The sequence below is a fragment of the Sesamum indicum genome, linkage group LG8, assembly GCF_026168435.1.
Source record: "Sesamum indicum cultivar Baizhima isolate 11 linkage group LG8, ASM2616843v1, whole genome shotgun sequence".
Lineage (NCBI taxonomy): Eukaryota > Viridiplantae > Streptophyta > Magnoliopsida > Lamiales > Pedaliaceae > Sesamum > Sesamum indicum.
In genome coordinates, this window is record NC_142664.1 from 5698930 (window position 1) to 5715289 (window position 16360).

At 33.4% G+C, this 16360-nt stretch overlaps 1 protein-coding gene across 1 annotated transcript; it reads left to right on the forward strand.

Annotated features, from left to right (window-relative positions):
- The first annotated feature begins 8856 nt into the window (after nucleotides 1–8856).
- LOC105167776 (benzyl alcohol O-benzoyltransferase-like) lies at nucleotides 8857–10951 on the forward strand. The gene is made up of 2 exons (XM_011087593.3): nucleotides 8857–9376; nucleotides 9823–10951. The coding sequence occupies exons 1-2, from the start codon at nucleotides 8933–8935 to the stop codon at nucleotides 10762–10764; spliced, it is 1386 nt and encodes a 461-aa protein (XP_011085895.3). The 5' UTR covers nucleotides 8857–8932; the 3' UTR covers nucleotides 10765–10951.
- Nucleotides 10952–16360: the final 5409 nt, after the last annotated feature.

Below are 16360 nucleotides of genomic sequence, written 5' to 3' on the forward strand. Positions count from 1 at the left end.
TTTTGGGCTAATTTCTTTTTGGGCCATGCCCATCAATTTCAAATAAAGAGATCCTATCAATGGCTAAATTTACACTTTTTAAAATTACAATTTGCTAGCCATTTATTTTCTTTCATGGAATTTTCCATGAGCTCAAAATTAGGGGGCTCAGCCAATTTTTATAAAGAAAAATACAAGCCTAATGAATTATTTTTTTTAAATTCAATTTTAGTAAAAATCCATTTAATTTGTATTTAATCTAATTAAATACATAAGCCCAAATTGTCTTTATTAATTAATAAGATCCACCTCATTAAATTATAAGGAAAACCCAATATAAATTAATACCATTAATTTATTGTTGGGTCTTTTCCATCTAATGGATCCCTCTTTTGTAAGTAATCTAATTACTTGTAGAATTAATTCTAAATTAATTCCTTGTTCCTTTTCGATAATTTGTGTGTGACTCTTTAGATTCACCGTTCAGCTAGATTTGAGCTAGTTTCTAACACTTTTATTAATTAAATCTAATTTAATTAATATTTTTTTATTAATCTTAATCAAGAAAATCCGTCACCGTGGGTGGCCGTCTAGCAACGGTCCATGCACTAGAGACTAGGTGAACTTTCATGTGAACATTTAGGCTCTCAAGTCCATACGGGTACGGTCCTCTGTCTGCCCTCTCCAAACCTTAGTCTAAGGCATGCAATTTGGTATCGGTTTCTCATCCTGCACTAGGCGTTTATGCTTAATACTTGAGATCGCGTTACGCCAAGTTTCTCGACATAGAAACCTCTTTTTCATATTCGATCAACGACTGTGGTCATAGGTTTATAGAGCATGCGCGCATCTCCAATTGCATAAGAGATATCTCTATTACATACTGACAGGGGACAGATTCTCTTTTTGGAACTCACCGTCCTCGTTGCATAGTCCAACTACACTAGACAAGGCTTATGATGATCATGTCAATGACACAATAGCCTCTCGCACAGATCCAAAATACAGTTATCATATGCACGTGACTGTCGTGATTCGTCAAGTCTAAGGACTACTTCCGTACTATCGAAGTCGGGGATTCGAGTCACATCGATCAAGCCTCCGAAGCTTCCATATAATGATCCCTGCGAGTCAGTTCAATTCACTCGATGCCTAATCAATCAACCCACTAAAATTGCATAGACAAAAGTAAAACTGGGTATAAAATTCCTTCTAATTAGAGCCTAATTTCATTTTAGTTCAAAATTAGATGAAAAACTAGAAATATAAGCCAAAACGACAAAAAAAAAATTATATAATCTATTTTTATTTACTCTATTATCCTTACATATAATTTTTCTCCATTTTTTTTCCTTTTTATCATCAAGAATATTCCTACATAGTCTTTAAGAAAAGATACCCATCTAAAAAAATTTCTTGTAGTTGTTTGATAAATATTTTTATTAGAAAATTCTTGTATTTAATAATTTAAAATTATTTTAGTATAATATCAACTTGTTTGTTTTTTCACATAAAATGAACTGAAATATTTAAGAAGTAAAATTTAAAAACTTAACCGTTTTTCCCATTTATTTATTTTTACTAAATAAGAGAAGAATTTGAGATCAGTTCTTTTTCATTCGTATCAAGCAATTTAAATCAAAATTATTATTGTCGGATTCGGAAATTTGGAGTTGGAATCCAAAAGACATCTCTCTCATCAACAAAAGATTGCGCAAATTCAGCAAACGGCCGTTATAATACAAAATTGGAGTTGTAAGAAGGAGACACAGATGGCTTCATCCATTTATTGTTGATTTTGACGTTGCATTTCAAATAGTACATAATGTTGTAAGACAATACTGTTTTTTCTTTTCTTTTTTTTTTTTTAAGTTAAACCACCGCCAGGAAGGGGCTTTTCAAAGTTTATTGACATGCTGAATTATTGCCTCTAATTCGTTCTCTTTTTTTGACAATACACCTAACAAACTCTCTCTTTTCATACTTTTGTTTTTCAATTAATAATTATATGTGACACATTGGAAAACGACGTAAATCAATAAAAAATTTAAATTAATTGAATATTATTTAATAATTTTTTTGTTGTAAATATAATAATTATGAGAAAAAATAAATAATTTTAAAAAATAAAATGGGAGAAATAGAAAAAAAAATATTACTAAAAATAAATATTATTTAAAAAATATAATTTTTACCACTTATAGATAATAAGAAAAATGTAACAATTAGTAGGTGAGAAAAAAAAAATAAAAAAACCAAAAATAAGGAAGACAACAAAGAGGTGATGTCATTTTATACTACTTAAACCCATGTTTGATGTGTTCTCATTTTCAATTTTCAACTTTCAATAAAAAATTGTGTATATTTAATTTTGTAGTTTTGAGTGACAGTGAGAATATGTTAATTTGAATTAGATGATAAGACTGTATTTTATATTGTTAGTGATCTCAAATTATATTCTCTTTTAAGGTTAATTACACTCAGACACTCTCATAAAAAAAAATTACAATTTTCTGAAGAAAAAAAAAACTTGTTAAATTAATGTTACACCTCCTCCCAAGAATTTTCCTGTTTACAATTGTACCACTTTTGTTAGGGTTTGACAAAAAATGTTAATATCAACAAAAAAATTTACAAAAACTTTTAATTTTACCTCTTGTTAAGCATTATGTATGGTTTGTTAAACAAAAATATCCTAATAATACTTTTATACAGTACAAAAATACAACATTTAACTATGGCTAATTATCATAGTTAAAAACAAAATAGGCGTAACAAATAATTATTGACCGTTACATGGTTGTGGTATCTGTGAGGGTGATTAAAACATTAGCCATGACAAATAACTTTTTCTTGGTGAAAAAAAATCAATATTTTTTCATTAATTTTATTTAATCATAGTTAATAAAATTATTTACCACGATTTTAGTCTATAGCTATTAAAATTGTAATCAATAGTCTTTTTTTTTCTAGTGATACTTGTAAGGAGGTAAATATAATATACATATTGTTAAAAGGGTATAATTCCAAGAAACATAATTCCCTAATTATTATTATTGAATAAAAGTAGCCACCGATGATGAAAAAACTAACCATATTGTCAATAAAATATACATAATGCTGCTAAGACGCAAATTAAAAATTTATATTTATATATTTTTCTGCTAATATCAGCATTTTACCCTCAAATCCCAACTGAAGGGGTACGATTATAAATAAAGATATTCTCGCACGGGATGCAAGTGTAATTATAAAAAATAGAAAAAAATTTAATTTCGTATTTTTAGATAGAGTTTAAGTGCAACTAACCTAATATTTTTTTTATCCAAACACTTTAATAATTTTTTCTTAAAATAAAATCTAACATCTTCTAAATTCAAAAATATGTTATGGGATATATCAACTTACAAGATCTTATAAATAAGGTCATCCACACACCCCTCTCTCAGTGATTGGGACTCATGTGGTTGTTAGGAAGCTTGTGAACACAAAATCTGAAACTTACGTGGTACTTTCCGAGCAATTCATACATAGTCGATTGTCCCTTTCTCACATTATTGAAAATCAAAGTTCCTATATTGTCTAAGTTTCCAATCGTTGACTTAGAAAACTTCAACATACGTAGTATACTGAAACACATGCATGTACATATTCTCCTCAATTTGGCATTTCTATATATCTTTCATGTAAACTGCGTGGAACTTAGGCTGAGATTTTGATAGACGTTCGCTACGGAGTTACATAGTTACAAGCATAGTGGTAGAGCTTAGTTTATTAGTTGTAAGTGCGACTTTGGGATCTGATCTGAAAATGGTCAAAATTAGTCTGAATTATTATATATGTATATTAAAATTACAGGGAACAATAAAATAAAATATCAGTGATAAGAATTGATCTGTAATTTTAGAGTTAATTTGTCACAAAAATATATATTAAATGGGAAAAATGCAAGCAACCCCCTTGTGATATCGCAAATGAGCAAATTACCCCCTTGTGAAAAAATAAATAGCGATTTACCTCCCTATATTTTTTAAAATACAACAATTTACCCCCCTATGATTTTTAAAATGAAGCAATCTACCTCCCTATATAAGGAGGTAAATTGCTTCATTTTAAAAAGTATAGGGAGGTAAATTGCTATATTTTTTTCATAGGGGTGTAATGTGCTCATTTTTAATATCACAGGGGAATAAATTACTATTCACCCTATATTAAATGATAATAATTTTTATTTTATTTTACAATATAACTGTAAAAAAGTGTATCAATGATTATTAGGTTAATTACATCAAGACCTGATGATCATAACGTTAGGTGTAATGAAACAAATACTCACATTATTTATAAAATTATAAGTACATCCATGGAAAGAGTGTTGATGTAATATCTTCTAACTTTTTTTATACGGTATTTTCGTTCTGCATCTTTCTAATTTTCGCGATTTCAATTCCTTTATCATCGAATTTCATCCGTCTAGTCGGTGGAGGCGAACTCCGACGGAAAAAAGATCGAAATCTCGAAAATTAAAAAAATACATGATCAAAAAATTATTTTATAAAAGTTAAAAGGACGAAAATGTGAAGCAATGGAAATAAAAAATGAATTTGATCCAATTGAAATATAATAAGAATATTACTTCCGAACATAAACGACAAAGTATTTGCTAATTCTTTACTTGCAAGCATCACTTCCTCAAACTTTCCCCATTTCAATGAAATGTTCAGACCGCTGATTTTCTGAGCATTTATCCTCAACAACCCTATTTGCGTCATACTTGGAAATGAGCGCATGCTTTCTTCTCATCCACTCTCTATGGGAGACTGATAATGTTATCATGTATTTCACATAGGTCCACTTGAAGGACTATAGTAATAGGTGTAAAAATCTCCAATTTCCAGTTAGATGTATTTTTAAATCAAAGTAGATAATATTTTATTACTATGTTTGGTTTCATTTTTAACTTGTTTTGGTGTGTTCTGTGGAGATAGAGATAGAAAAACAAAAATAAATAAGCATGTGTTAGAAATAGTGTGTATGTTTGGATTTGTTTTTGAAGATAATATAAAATAAGTATGGTGTGTTTGATGTTGTTTAGTAGGAGACAAAAACTAATGTTCATTGTTAAATCGTGTCTCTTTTATATATATAAATATATATGAGTATGTATATAATTTTTTTGGTTGTAGGGTTTATAATTATTGTAAACTTATTTTGATAAAAAACAAATGAGACACTGTTTCAAAATATTTCAAAACACCAGCAAAATTTTCAAAATAAATTAAGACAAACATTTACCATGCCGAGATGGACCAAAAATAAAACCAAACACTATGTATATATTTGAGCTCGATACTATTGCTCGTTGCATCAAAATTGAAAAAAATTGAGATATTTTTTTAAATCATGAAGGGTAGGGGGATGAAAAGAACAAACAAATAGGAAGTAAATTGGACATACATTTCAATCCATATATTAAAAAATGGGTAAATTACATCGATATCTACTCAAATTAGATTTAATTATATAAACACTCCATATTTTTGTCAGAATTATAAATATACTCCAAAAATTATAATAATTGTAATTTAGATCAGCACTCGTTTAGGTTCAAAAATTTACATGAATACCTCATTGGTAAATTATAGAGACTCCTAAATTATATTCATAATTTTGCAAAAAAATATATTCCAACTGTTGATGTAATTATATTTAATCTCAAGTAGCTTATTCTAAAAATTTATTTAAAATACTCAAAAATATAATTTAGACCACTTGGAAAAAAATAAAATGAAAAATGTATGGTGAAAGTGTAGTTGGTCAATTTGGTCGAAGCAGCCAAGAAAGTTTCCCACTGACAAAAAGGAAAATCATGACAAGAATGAAAATAGCACGAAAAAGAACGTGGGTCCCCCTACTTGTAAGTTCACTGTCGACTGCCACTTAATTTCTTCCCAGTTCCCACTCTCTTTCACCACAGTGTTTTGTTCCGATCGAATTTGATTAAATTTAAATTAATTATATAATAAATATAATATATTTATTATGTAATTAATATATAATTTAAAATAATTAATTATAAAATAAAAAATAAAACTTGTTCTGTATTTAAATTGGTTTGATCCAACGACATGGAACTAAAAATTTTCCCTCTGTCACTCGCACTCTTCAGATTATTTCTCTCTCTTTTCCCACTAAATTACCTCTGAAATCTCTATGCTCCCACTACAGGCATACTTGAGAACTTGAGTCGCGCACTACACGACACTCATATTTATTTATGTTTTCTTTTTAAGTTATTATTATAAAAAAATTTGAATATAAGAAAAATATAAATTATATTCTACATTATAAATTATTAATACTTGAAAGATATAGAAAGTCATGATCGAACAAATCGACCTAAAAATTTAAATTTTGACTATAGTTAATTATTAGGGATAATTTACATTTTACATCCCTAATCTATGATCTATTTACACAAATCATTCTTATCGTTTGAAACACTATATGTACTTTTATGAAATATGACAACATCATTTACACAAAGCACTCATATTTATTATACATACAGTCCCCAAAAACGTTAACAATATTACATAGACTAGCCTTAGCTTTTGGTTATTAGAGGTGGTTTAACAATTATACAAAAGATATAAATGATTTATATAAATAGACCATAGATTATGTGGTGTAAATGTAATTATTCCTAATTATTATTTGTTATTATCTCAGCTATGACCAAGGTATATTGCGTAATTTCTAACTATGATCAAAGCATTTGTTATGATTTTTATTTATGGCTAATATTTTTGCTTCGATTGCTAAATTAACAATAGCCGTCATGAAGTTATAATTAAGTACGATTTATCATAATTTTTCTCTTTTGAACATGTGAGTATACAAAAATAAATACATATTTAGCTCCCGTTACCATCATGGATTAAGGCCTAATCTCAAAATTTTATATCTTTCGAGTACAAAAAATTTACTTACCAACACAATTCTTATATTAATAAAAATAATTGAGCCCACGACTAGTTAGTTATCTACTGTAGTGAAGTGACACGCTCGTACCAACTGCTCTTCTGTCACATTTTTCTAAATATATGAGTTCAATTTTGATAACTATAATACGAGCGTACGTAACTTTAAAAAATAAAAGAGAGAAGAAATTAAAAACCACCATATTATATAGATTTTGACCAAATTACTATTGGACAGGGAAAACACATTTGTCTACGTATTAAATATTCTATACAAACGTGATTATTAAAAATTTCATTGAATTATTTAATTTATATTGTTTCGACCGTTGATCAAGAATGCGAATGCTTTTAATATAGCACGTGTTGTTATGTGTATATACAATGAATAATTTTTTATATACTTTAAAATATATTATAAATAATATTATAGATAAAAATAAAATATATAAATTAATATAATACATTAAAAATAAAAATAAAAACTAATTTGTCAATTAATGTAATATTTGAAAAGTTAAATAAATTAGTTATTTTATCGATTGAAGAGTATTTTTTATTTCGCAAAAATTTAATACAACAGTATCATTAATCACCAATGATGCAGGTTGCACAATTCAGGTCGGGTCGCTGAGCCTGGTACCCTGAGATCTGATCACTGAATCCTTTTTCGAGCTTCGTACAAGTGGATCTTGAGAACAGAGCACACGTTAGGCTTGTTGAGTAGCCCCCAGCTAAGGCTCTCCGATGCTTAAGTTAGAAAAAGTGGGTTCGAAAGCGATCAGTGCAGAGTTAGTGAGATCAGAAAATGTGATAAATGCACTTGTCTTAAATTTTCACAAATGCTGGTATTTATAGTGTACGATATCACATGGTAAGGTGCCACGTGGCATCAACCGGATGTTTTGCTGTCAGGTGATCCAACGGCTGTCAAAATGGGCGGGGCGGGTCGGGTCGCATCTTTATGCGCGGATCTTGTCCTCAACTACAAATTTCTTCTCCAAAGAAGGATAATTTAGTCCTTTCGACCTTGCTGATGTAATTACCCTCATCAACCATTTATAAATATGGAAATACTTTTTTTATTATATATAGTATAAATATACGTCCTCATGTTGCTTGATCACTATAAAATACTTTTGTTCGAACTCATACAAGATCATTACTACTTTTACCTCTGCCTTGACATATTTAAAAAATGTCTTTTTACATTTGATGTTATAGATGAAATATTTTAAAAAATATAGTGAATTCATATTTTCTATTAAAGTCAAATAAAACAAGTAAAAAAACACTTAATTTTGACCATAATTTCTAGAAAAAATATAATATTTAACCATAGCTAGTTTTCATACTTAATAATAAATAACGATGATAAATAGTTATTGATCACGGTCACCCAACGGTTGTTGGCTGTAATTTTTTTAAGAGTGGATAAAAATTATGGTAAATATTTTTATATGTATGACTCTTAGCTGTGACAAATAATTTTTTTTATGATAGAGAAATTAGTTTTTCTGCATCAGTTTTATTTAAACATGGTTAACAATAATTATTTATTATTCTTTTTAACCATAGTAATTAATATTGTAGCTAAGAATAATTTTTTTCTAATGAATTCATGAACACATTTATCATAACTTTAGCAATACATGACCAATATAATTAATATAATTTTTATCAGTGGCTAAAATTATTAGGTTTGCTAAGCAGAAACAATGATTAATATTCATTATTATTTAGTATTTTTTTTATAATTTTAAATTTTTATTATAATAAATAATTATATTTGTTATTCTATTAAATTAATACTTCTGTGTATACTGGTCCACAGAGCCCAATCCTGTTACAGCAGCGGAGAGGCTCTTCTCTCAACTTCTATAAGTACGCACCCATTTCCTTATCAAAACCTTACACTACTTCACATAACACTACATCTCTCTCTCTCTCCACAGTAATCGCTTCCACAAATGGCATCAACAAATGCTTTAACCTTCAAAGTTACAAGGCAGAACCCAGAGCTGATCCCTCCGGCGAAACCCACGCCCCACGAACTCAAACCCCTCTCCGATATCGACGATCAAGAGGGCCTCCGCTTCCAAATCCCGGTCATCCAGTTCTACCGGAGAAACCCCGCCATGGACGGAAAAGATCCCGTCATGGTTATCCGAGACGCCGTGGCCAGGGCATTGGTTTTCTACTACCCGTTTGCCGGGCGGCTGAGGGAGGCGGCCGGCAGGAAGCTGGTGGTGGAGTGCACGGGCGAGGGCGTTCTGTTCATTGAGGCAGACGCGGACGTCACGCTGCAGCAGTTCGGCGACGCTCTTCAGCCGCCGTTCCCGTGCCTGGAGGAGCTGCTTTACGATGTGCCGGAGTCCGCCGGAGTGGTGAACTGCCCTCTCTTGCTTATTCAGGTATATATGTTGTACTTTTTCTGAAAGTGTATAAGTCAGTTTCGTGTGGGGTTTCTGCTTGAGTGATATTTTTTCCTTGTGTGGTCAGATATGGATGACCAGTAACTTTTGTACTACTTTTCTATATTTGTATTTTTAAGTTTCACCATTTCTTTTATTTTAAAAATTATATTACTTATTTTATTTAAAATAAAATTGTGAACATATAATGTATATATTATAAAAATAAAAACTATAATAAATTCTACAATAAATTTTAAAAAAATTACTCATTGTTTATTATATATATACACATATTCATATATCGATATTAATATAGAAAAAAAGCTTTTAAAATGGCCGTAATCAATAACATACAAAGTTTAGACCATTTTTTTTTTTTATTTGCAAAACAAAAAAAGGTTAAGTTTTATTTTATATAAAAAATTGGAGGTATTCATCTGCAGGTCACGCGTTTAAGATGTGGTGGGTTTATCTTTGCTCTCCGCCTCAACCACACAATGAGTGACGCTGCTGGGCTTGTTCAATTTATGGCCGCCGTCGGCGAGCTCGCGCGGGCCGCTGAAATGCCTTCCGTTCTACCAGTTTGGCAAAGAGACCTCCTAAACGCACGTGATCCACCTCGCGTGAGCTGCACGCTCCATGAGTATGATGACGTACCGGACACCAGGGGAACCCTCATACCACTAGACGACATGGTCCACCGCTCCTTCTTCTTCGGCACAGCCGAGATCTCTGCCCTCCGACGACGCCTCCCATCACACCTCCGCTCTTGCTCCACCTTCGAAATTTTGACTGCTTGCCTCTGGCGCTGCCGCACAATCGCGATCTCTCCAGACCCTAATGAAGAGGTCAGAATCCTATGCATCGTGAACTCTCGCAAGAGATTCAATCCGCCACTCCCCGCTGGATACTACGGCAATGCGTTTGCGTTTGCCGTCGCCATTTCCAGTGCCGAGAAGTTATCCAGAAACCCCCTAGGTTATGCGTTGGAGCTCGTGAGGAAGACGAAAGCCGACGTAACAGAGGAGTACATGAAATCAGTGGCGGATCTGATGGTGATCAGAGGGCGCCCACATTTCGCTGTGGTGCGAACTTATCTGGTATCTGATGTGACACATGCGGGCTTTGGAGATGTGGACTTTGGGTGGGGCAAGGCGGCATATGGCGGGCCGGCGAAAGGCGGCGTCGGTGCGATTCCCGGCGTTGCGAGTTTTTACATACCCTTTACGAATAACAAGGGTGAGAACGGAATCGTGGTTCCCATCTGCTTAGCGGCGAACGCAATGGAAGTATTTGTAAAAGAGCTTGAGAAGATGCTGAAGAGAGATGATGATGATCTGAGGGCTGTTCGGAAAGACTCCATTTTTATCGCGTCGGCGCTATGAAATTGATAAGTGTCTGTATATCACTTTTTGTGTTGTGCTGTGCTTGGAATGTGTTGACAGAGATACAGGGTATGTAGATGTACGAGGGATTTCTATGCATGTTTTGTGAGATGGGAGTGCTTGAGAGTAATAATGTTAAAAAAAAAAAGTTAATGTATAAGTGCTTATAAAAGAGTTGGTTTTATAACTTATTTGTAAAATTTTCTAAGTATCTTGTTAGATGGGGAAATTTCAGTTTAAAATGCATAAATACCCCCTTATTTTAAAAAGTCAGCACAATACATTCTTTTATTTTAAAAATAGGCTAAAAAATCCCTCCTGTTTTATTTTAGTCGGTCCACTTGTTCTTTTTTCAAATTAGCACTAACAATGTTACATTTTTTCCCTGTCTGACAGTTACACTACAAAAAAAGGAGGAATTTGGTATGGATCAGCAGACCATTGCAAACTCCATTCCATATTGGAATGGGTATTGGAAAATAGTAGGAACAGAACTTGATAGATGATGTCATGATTCTCATTTTCTTATGGATTATATTTTTGAAACGGTCAAATCGTGCCAAAATGCGTTTCAAATAAAGAATTACAAAAGCCGTTTCAAACCCCGTTTGAACATAGTAACGGTAAATGGTTGAAACTCTATTTTGAACACACTATTAGAATTAAGAATGGTCTTGCATTGACCGTTCGTATATGTGAAATAATTGATGTCTGAAAGATGACAGTTAGTAAATGCATCCAAAATGAGGTACAATTTGGAACGATTTTAAGTACGCATCTAAGCAATTAGGCGAAAAGCCATTCCTAATTATGAGTTTTAAGCAATTATGCGAAAAGCCGTTCCTAATTATGAGTTTTACTTAAGACGGAATATGTTACAATGACCGTCTCAAAAATCGGTACAAGTTGAAATAATTTTGTTGTTTTATTAATATTGTATTACTAAAACCATTCCAAATAAAATACAACGACTATAATTCAATGGTCAAAAACTGTTTCTAATTCCGGTCCAATAATTGTTTCAAATTGTAAAATAACAACTAGTTTTTAAAGGCCAAATATGTGTTCCAGAATCATTTCAAAGACCGTTCCAAATTTTTTATATATATATGTTCCTCTCTTTCCATTAAATTCACTATCTTCTTTTATTTTTTTTTATTTTCTCGCTATTTCCTGAATCTCCCTTGAACTTTTTTTTATCTCTCACTATACCATTAATATTTTTATACTATTGTTCGTCAATCTCTCTTGAATTTTCGTTGATATTTAAAGTTACTTTGATAAGGTAACAACTATAACCCTTTATTTGTCAATTGGTTATATTTGTTGTAATTTTGTCAATTAAATATAATGTTATAATAATATATATGTGTGTGTGTGTAGGATTCGTCATCATATTAAAACAGTTGGAGAGATGGATGTATGAGAAGAACCTGCCGATTAGGGTACTGAGGATACTATTGCTACATTTATAGAATGGGTCAAATCTCGACATGCATATATGGACGGTAAGAAAATTAAGTGTCCTTGTCGGAAGTGCAAAAATGAATTATTCAAAATCACGGACAAGGTAAATTTTGACTTGTATATGAAAGGTTTTATGCCCAGAGTATTATAATTGAATTTCTCATAACAAGGAGAGAGTGCAGGAGTATTTTGAGGCCGTCACCGTGGCCCCTTGTAGGAGGAGCAAACTCCTGTTTCTCATGAGGTGAAGGGTACCAGTATGAACTTGGCTGATGCGGTGCAGATGGATTGGGAACAAAAGATAGCTGTTGATGCCGTTGGCCGGCTTTTTGGTGTTCTAATTATAACCAAGATGGTGTGCCTGATGATGATAAAGGTCGTGTTCTACTGATGCAGTGCTTAGTTTATATTACGGTGCGAGCCCCTTTGGTTATGTGTTTGGGCTGGCAGATTGATTTCAAGATGTAGTGCATGCTGTTGAGCAGCCGTTGTGGAATGGTTGCACCTTATCTAATTGGTGGTTGTTGATGAGTTGGTGAATATCAAGATCGAGGGCCATACTTCTCAGCATATATATGATCCAATATCCCAGTGAGCTAATCATATATTGTCCTGCGATCACACCCTCCCAATGGATTACTATAGTACAAATAAGTTGATAAGAGACTTGTGTTTACTTGTTGAGAAGATTGATGCGTGTAAGAATGGTTGCATGTTGTATTGGAAGGATGATATTAATCTAGACTACTGCAAGTTTTGTGGAGAAGCTAGGTACAAGCCAACCAGAGAGCGAAATCCTAACCGCAAGAAGACCCCATATGCCATTCTTAGGTACCTGCGGATTATCCCTCGTCTACAGAGGTTGTATGCTTCAGAAGTGACTGCCGAGTAAATGACATGACATGCCAACCATCAAACAGAGAAGGGATCCATGTGCCATCCGTCTGATGCAGAGGCATGGAGGCATTTTGACCGGACATATCCCATTTTGCAGTAGAGCCTCGTAATGTTAGACTGACTTTATGCATGAATGGGTTCGCACCGTACGGGCAGTATGGTCGTTCGTACTCATATTGGCCCGTTATACTTACACTATACAATCTCACACCGGGAATGTGCATGAGTTCTGAGTATATGTTCCTAAGGATGGTGATCCTCGATCCTTCCAATCCAAAACATCTCATCGATGTCTATCTAGAGCCATTGGTCGAGGAGTTGTAGAATTTGTGGCATGTAGTGAAGGATAGCGTGTTACAGCCCAGGAACGCGCTAGCGGAAGCAGTGAATAAAAAACGCATAATAATAAAAATTAAAGTGCAGAAAATAACAAATTTAAGGGGTGTACCCTTGGAGTTCCCGAGCGTTTGATGTGTAATAAAATAAAACGAACATGGGGCTGATGTGAAAAATCATAAGAACCGAAAAAATTAAAGAGGGTAAAAACGATACCTTCATTTTCTAACATTTGGCTGAAATGTTCATTACTTTAGGCTCCAGCGAAGGAACTCTCTAATTCGTCCATACCACACTGATGTTGGGATCTCAATGTTCTATTGCTAGAAGGGAACAAGAGGAAAAAGATACCAAGTGTGCAAGAGAGAGGGGGCGACTGCGAGACTCTAGGAAACGGGGGGGATTTTTTTTTTGTGTAATAATGATAATAATTATTTTCCAAATAATTATGTATCATATATATATATATATCGTATATTGATAATTAAGAATGTGTCTAGATACATTCTTTATATCGACAAGGTATATTCCTCTTTATTTCACGTAAAGAGATCCCCATCAATGGCTAAAATTGCACTTCATAAAACTGCAATTTGCTAGCAATTTATTTCCTTTCATGGAATTTTTCATGGATTCAGAATTAGGGAGCTTAGTCGATTTTTATAAAGAAAAATAGAAGCACAATGAATTTTTATTTAAATCCAATTTTAACAAAAATTCATTTAATTGAGCCCAACTTGTATTTAATCTAATTAAATACATAAGGCCAAATTATCTTTATTAATTAATAAGATCCAACTTAATAAATAATAAGGACAAGCTCAATATAAATTAATACCATTAATTTATTGTTGGGTCTTTTCCATCTAATGGATCCTTCTTTTGTAAGTAATCCAATTACTTGTGAAATTGATTTCAAATTATTTTTTGTTTCATTTTCGGTGATTTATGTGTGACTCTTTAGTTTCATCTTTCAGCTAAACTTGGGCTAGTGTCTAAAACTATTATTAATTAAATTTAATTTAATTGATAATTCTTGATTAACTTTAATCAAGAAATTCCGTCTCCATGGGTTGCTGTCTAGCAACGGTCTATGGCACTAGAGACTAGGTGAATTTCCATGTGAACATTTAGGCTCTCGAGTCCATACGGGTACGTTCCTTTTGTCTAGCGTGTCCAGACGTTAGTCTAGGGCTGAAATTTGGTGTCGGTTCTCATCCTGCAGTAGGTGTCTATACTTAATACTTAATACTTGAGATCTCGTTACGCTAAATTTCTCGACATACGAACTTCTTTCTCTATTCGATCAACGATTGTGGCCACAAGTTCATAGAGCGTGAACGCATCTCCAAGTGTATAGGAGATACCTCTGTCACATACTGATAGGGGACAGATCCTCTTTTTGGAACTCACCGTCCTTGCTACATACTCCGACTGCACCGGATAAGGCTTATGATGATCATGTATGTGACACAATCACCTCTCGTGCAGATCCAAGATGCAGTCATCGTATGCAAGTGACTGCCGTAATTCCTCAAGTTTGAGGATTACTCCCGTACTATCGAAGTTGGGGATTCGAGTCATACCGACCAAGCTTCCAAGGCTTCCATATAACGATCCCCCCGAGCCAGTTCAATTGATTCGACACTCGGTCAATCAACCCATTAAGATAGCATAGACGCTTCTCGTCTGTCACTGATGAAACACGGTACTCATTAATTGAATGCGACTCTTAGTGCAAGTCTCTATAAGACTCTCAATGCCCATTCTCAAGATTCTCAACTTGGAACATTTCAAACCCAACCTTTTGGCAGTTGGTTTGATGACAGCCATCTAATGCACGACCTAATTTTACGGTTGCCAATTGTTCTGTCGGCTTTGTTGTGATGTTTAAATGCAAACATACAGAATGAGGACAACAAAGTAGATGCAAAAATAAGTGAATACTCATTTTATTCACTTAAAATAATATCATAGAATATTGTTTAATTGTTAGATTAAAATGCATCTTGACCAATGTAATTTACTTTTTGGTCATGTATCCTAATATGTGGGTATAATGATGCATGATAGTGTGAAGAACGAGACGTTCCCAATGTGCGCTGCGTTGATGTGAACTATGAACGATCTACCTGCTTATGGAATGATGTCTGAATGGAGTTTCACTGGTGTTGTGAGGTGTCTAGTTTGTACGGAAGACACATGAGTATTCTACTTGCAAAACGATAGGAAGGCGTTCTACTTTGACTGCCATAGACAGTACCTCCCCTCGGGACCATCCGTACCATAGGAACAACAAAGCATTAACTAAGAATCGAGTAGAAAAGAAGGTTGCACAGTCAAGATTGACGGGAGAGTAGATCTGCGATTGGGTTGAAGAGTTCAGTCTGTGGTTGAAGTGCCGTTGTCACTCCCAGATGGGTACAGTAGCGAGCATAAGTGGACAAAGAAAAACATCTTTTGGGAGCTCGAGTGCTGGTCGACGCATCTGATATGACACAATCTTGATATTATGCACATTGAGAAGAATATGTATGACAATATATTCAATACTGTGATGGGTATAAAGGAAAAAACGAAGAATAATCTGAATGCATGGAAGGACATGAAGATCATATGTAATCGACCGGAGCTTGAGGTGGAAGAAGGGAGGTCGAACATGATGCCTAAGACGTATATATCCTAACGAAGGAGCAGAAGAGGAGGATATGCGAACGGATTAGTGATCTGAAGTTTTGGCCGCTGTGTTGACACGAAGGAGCTGAGGCTTCACAGTATAAAGAGTCACAATTGTCACGTATTCAGCAGAAGTTGATCCCGATTGCCTTCAATCAAAGGCTTCTTGAGCTTGTGTGGAGTGTGTTGACAGATATTAGCCTTCTATTCGAGACTCTAT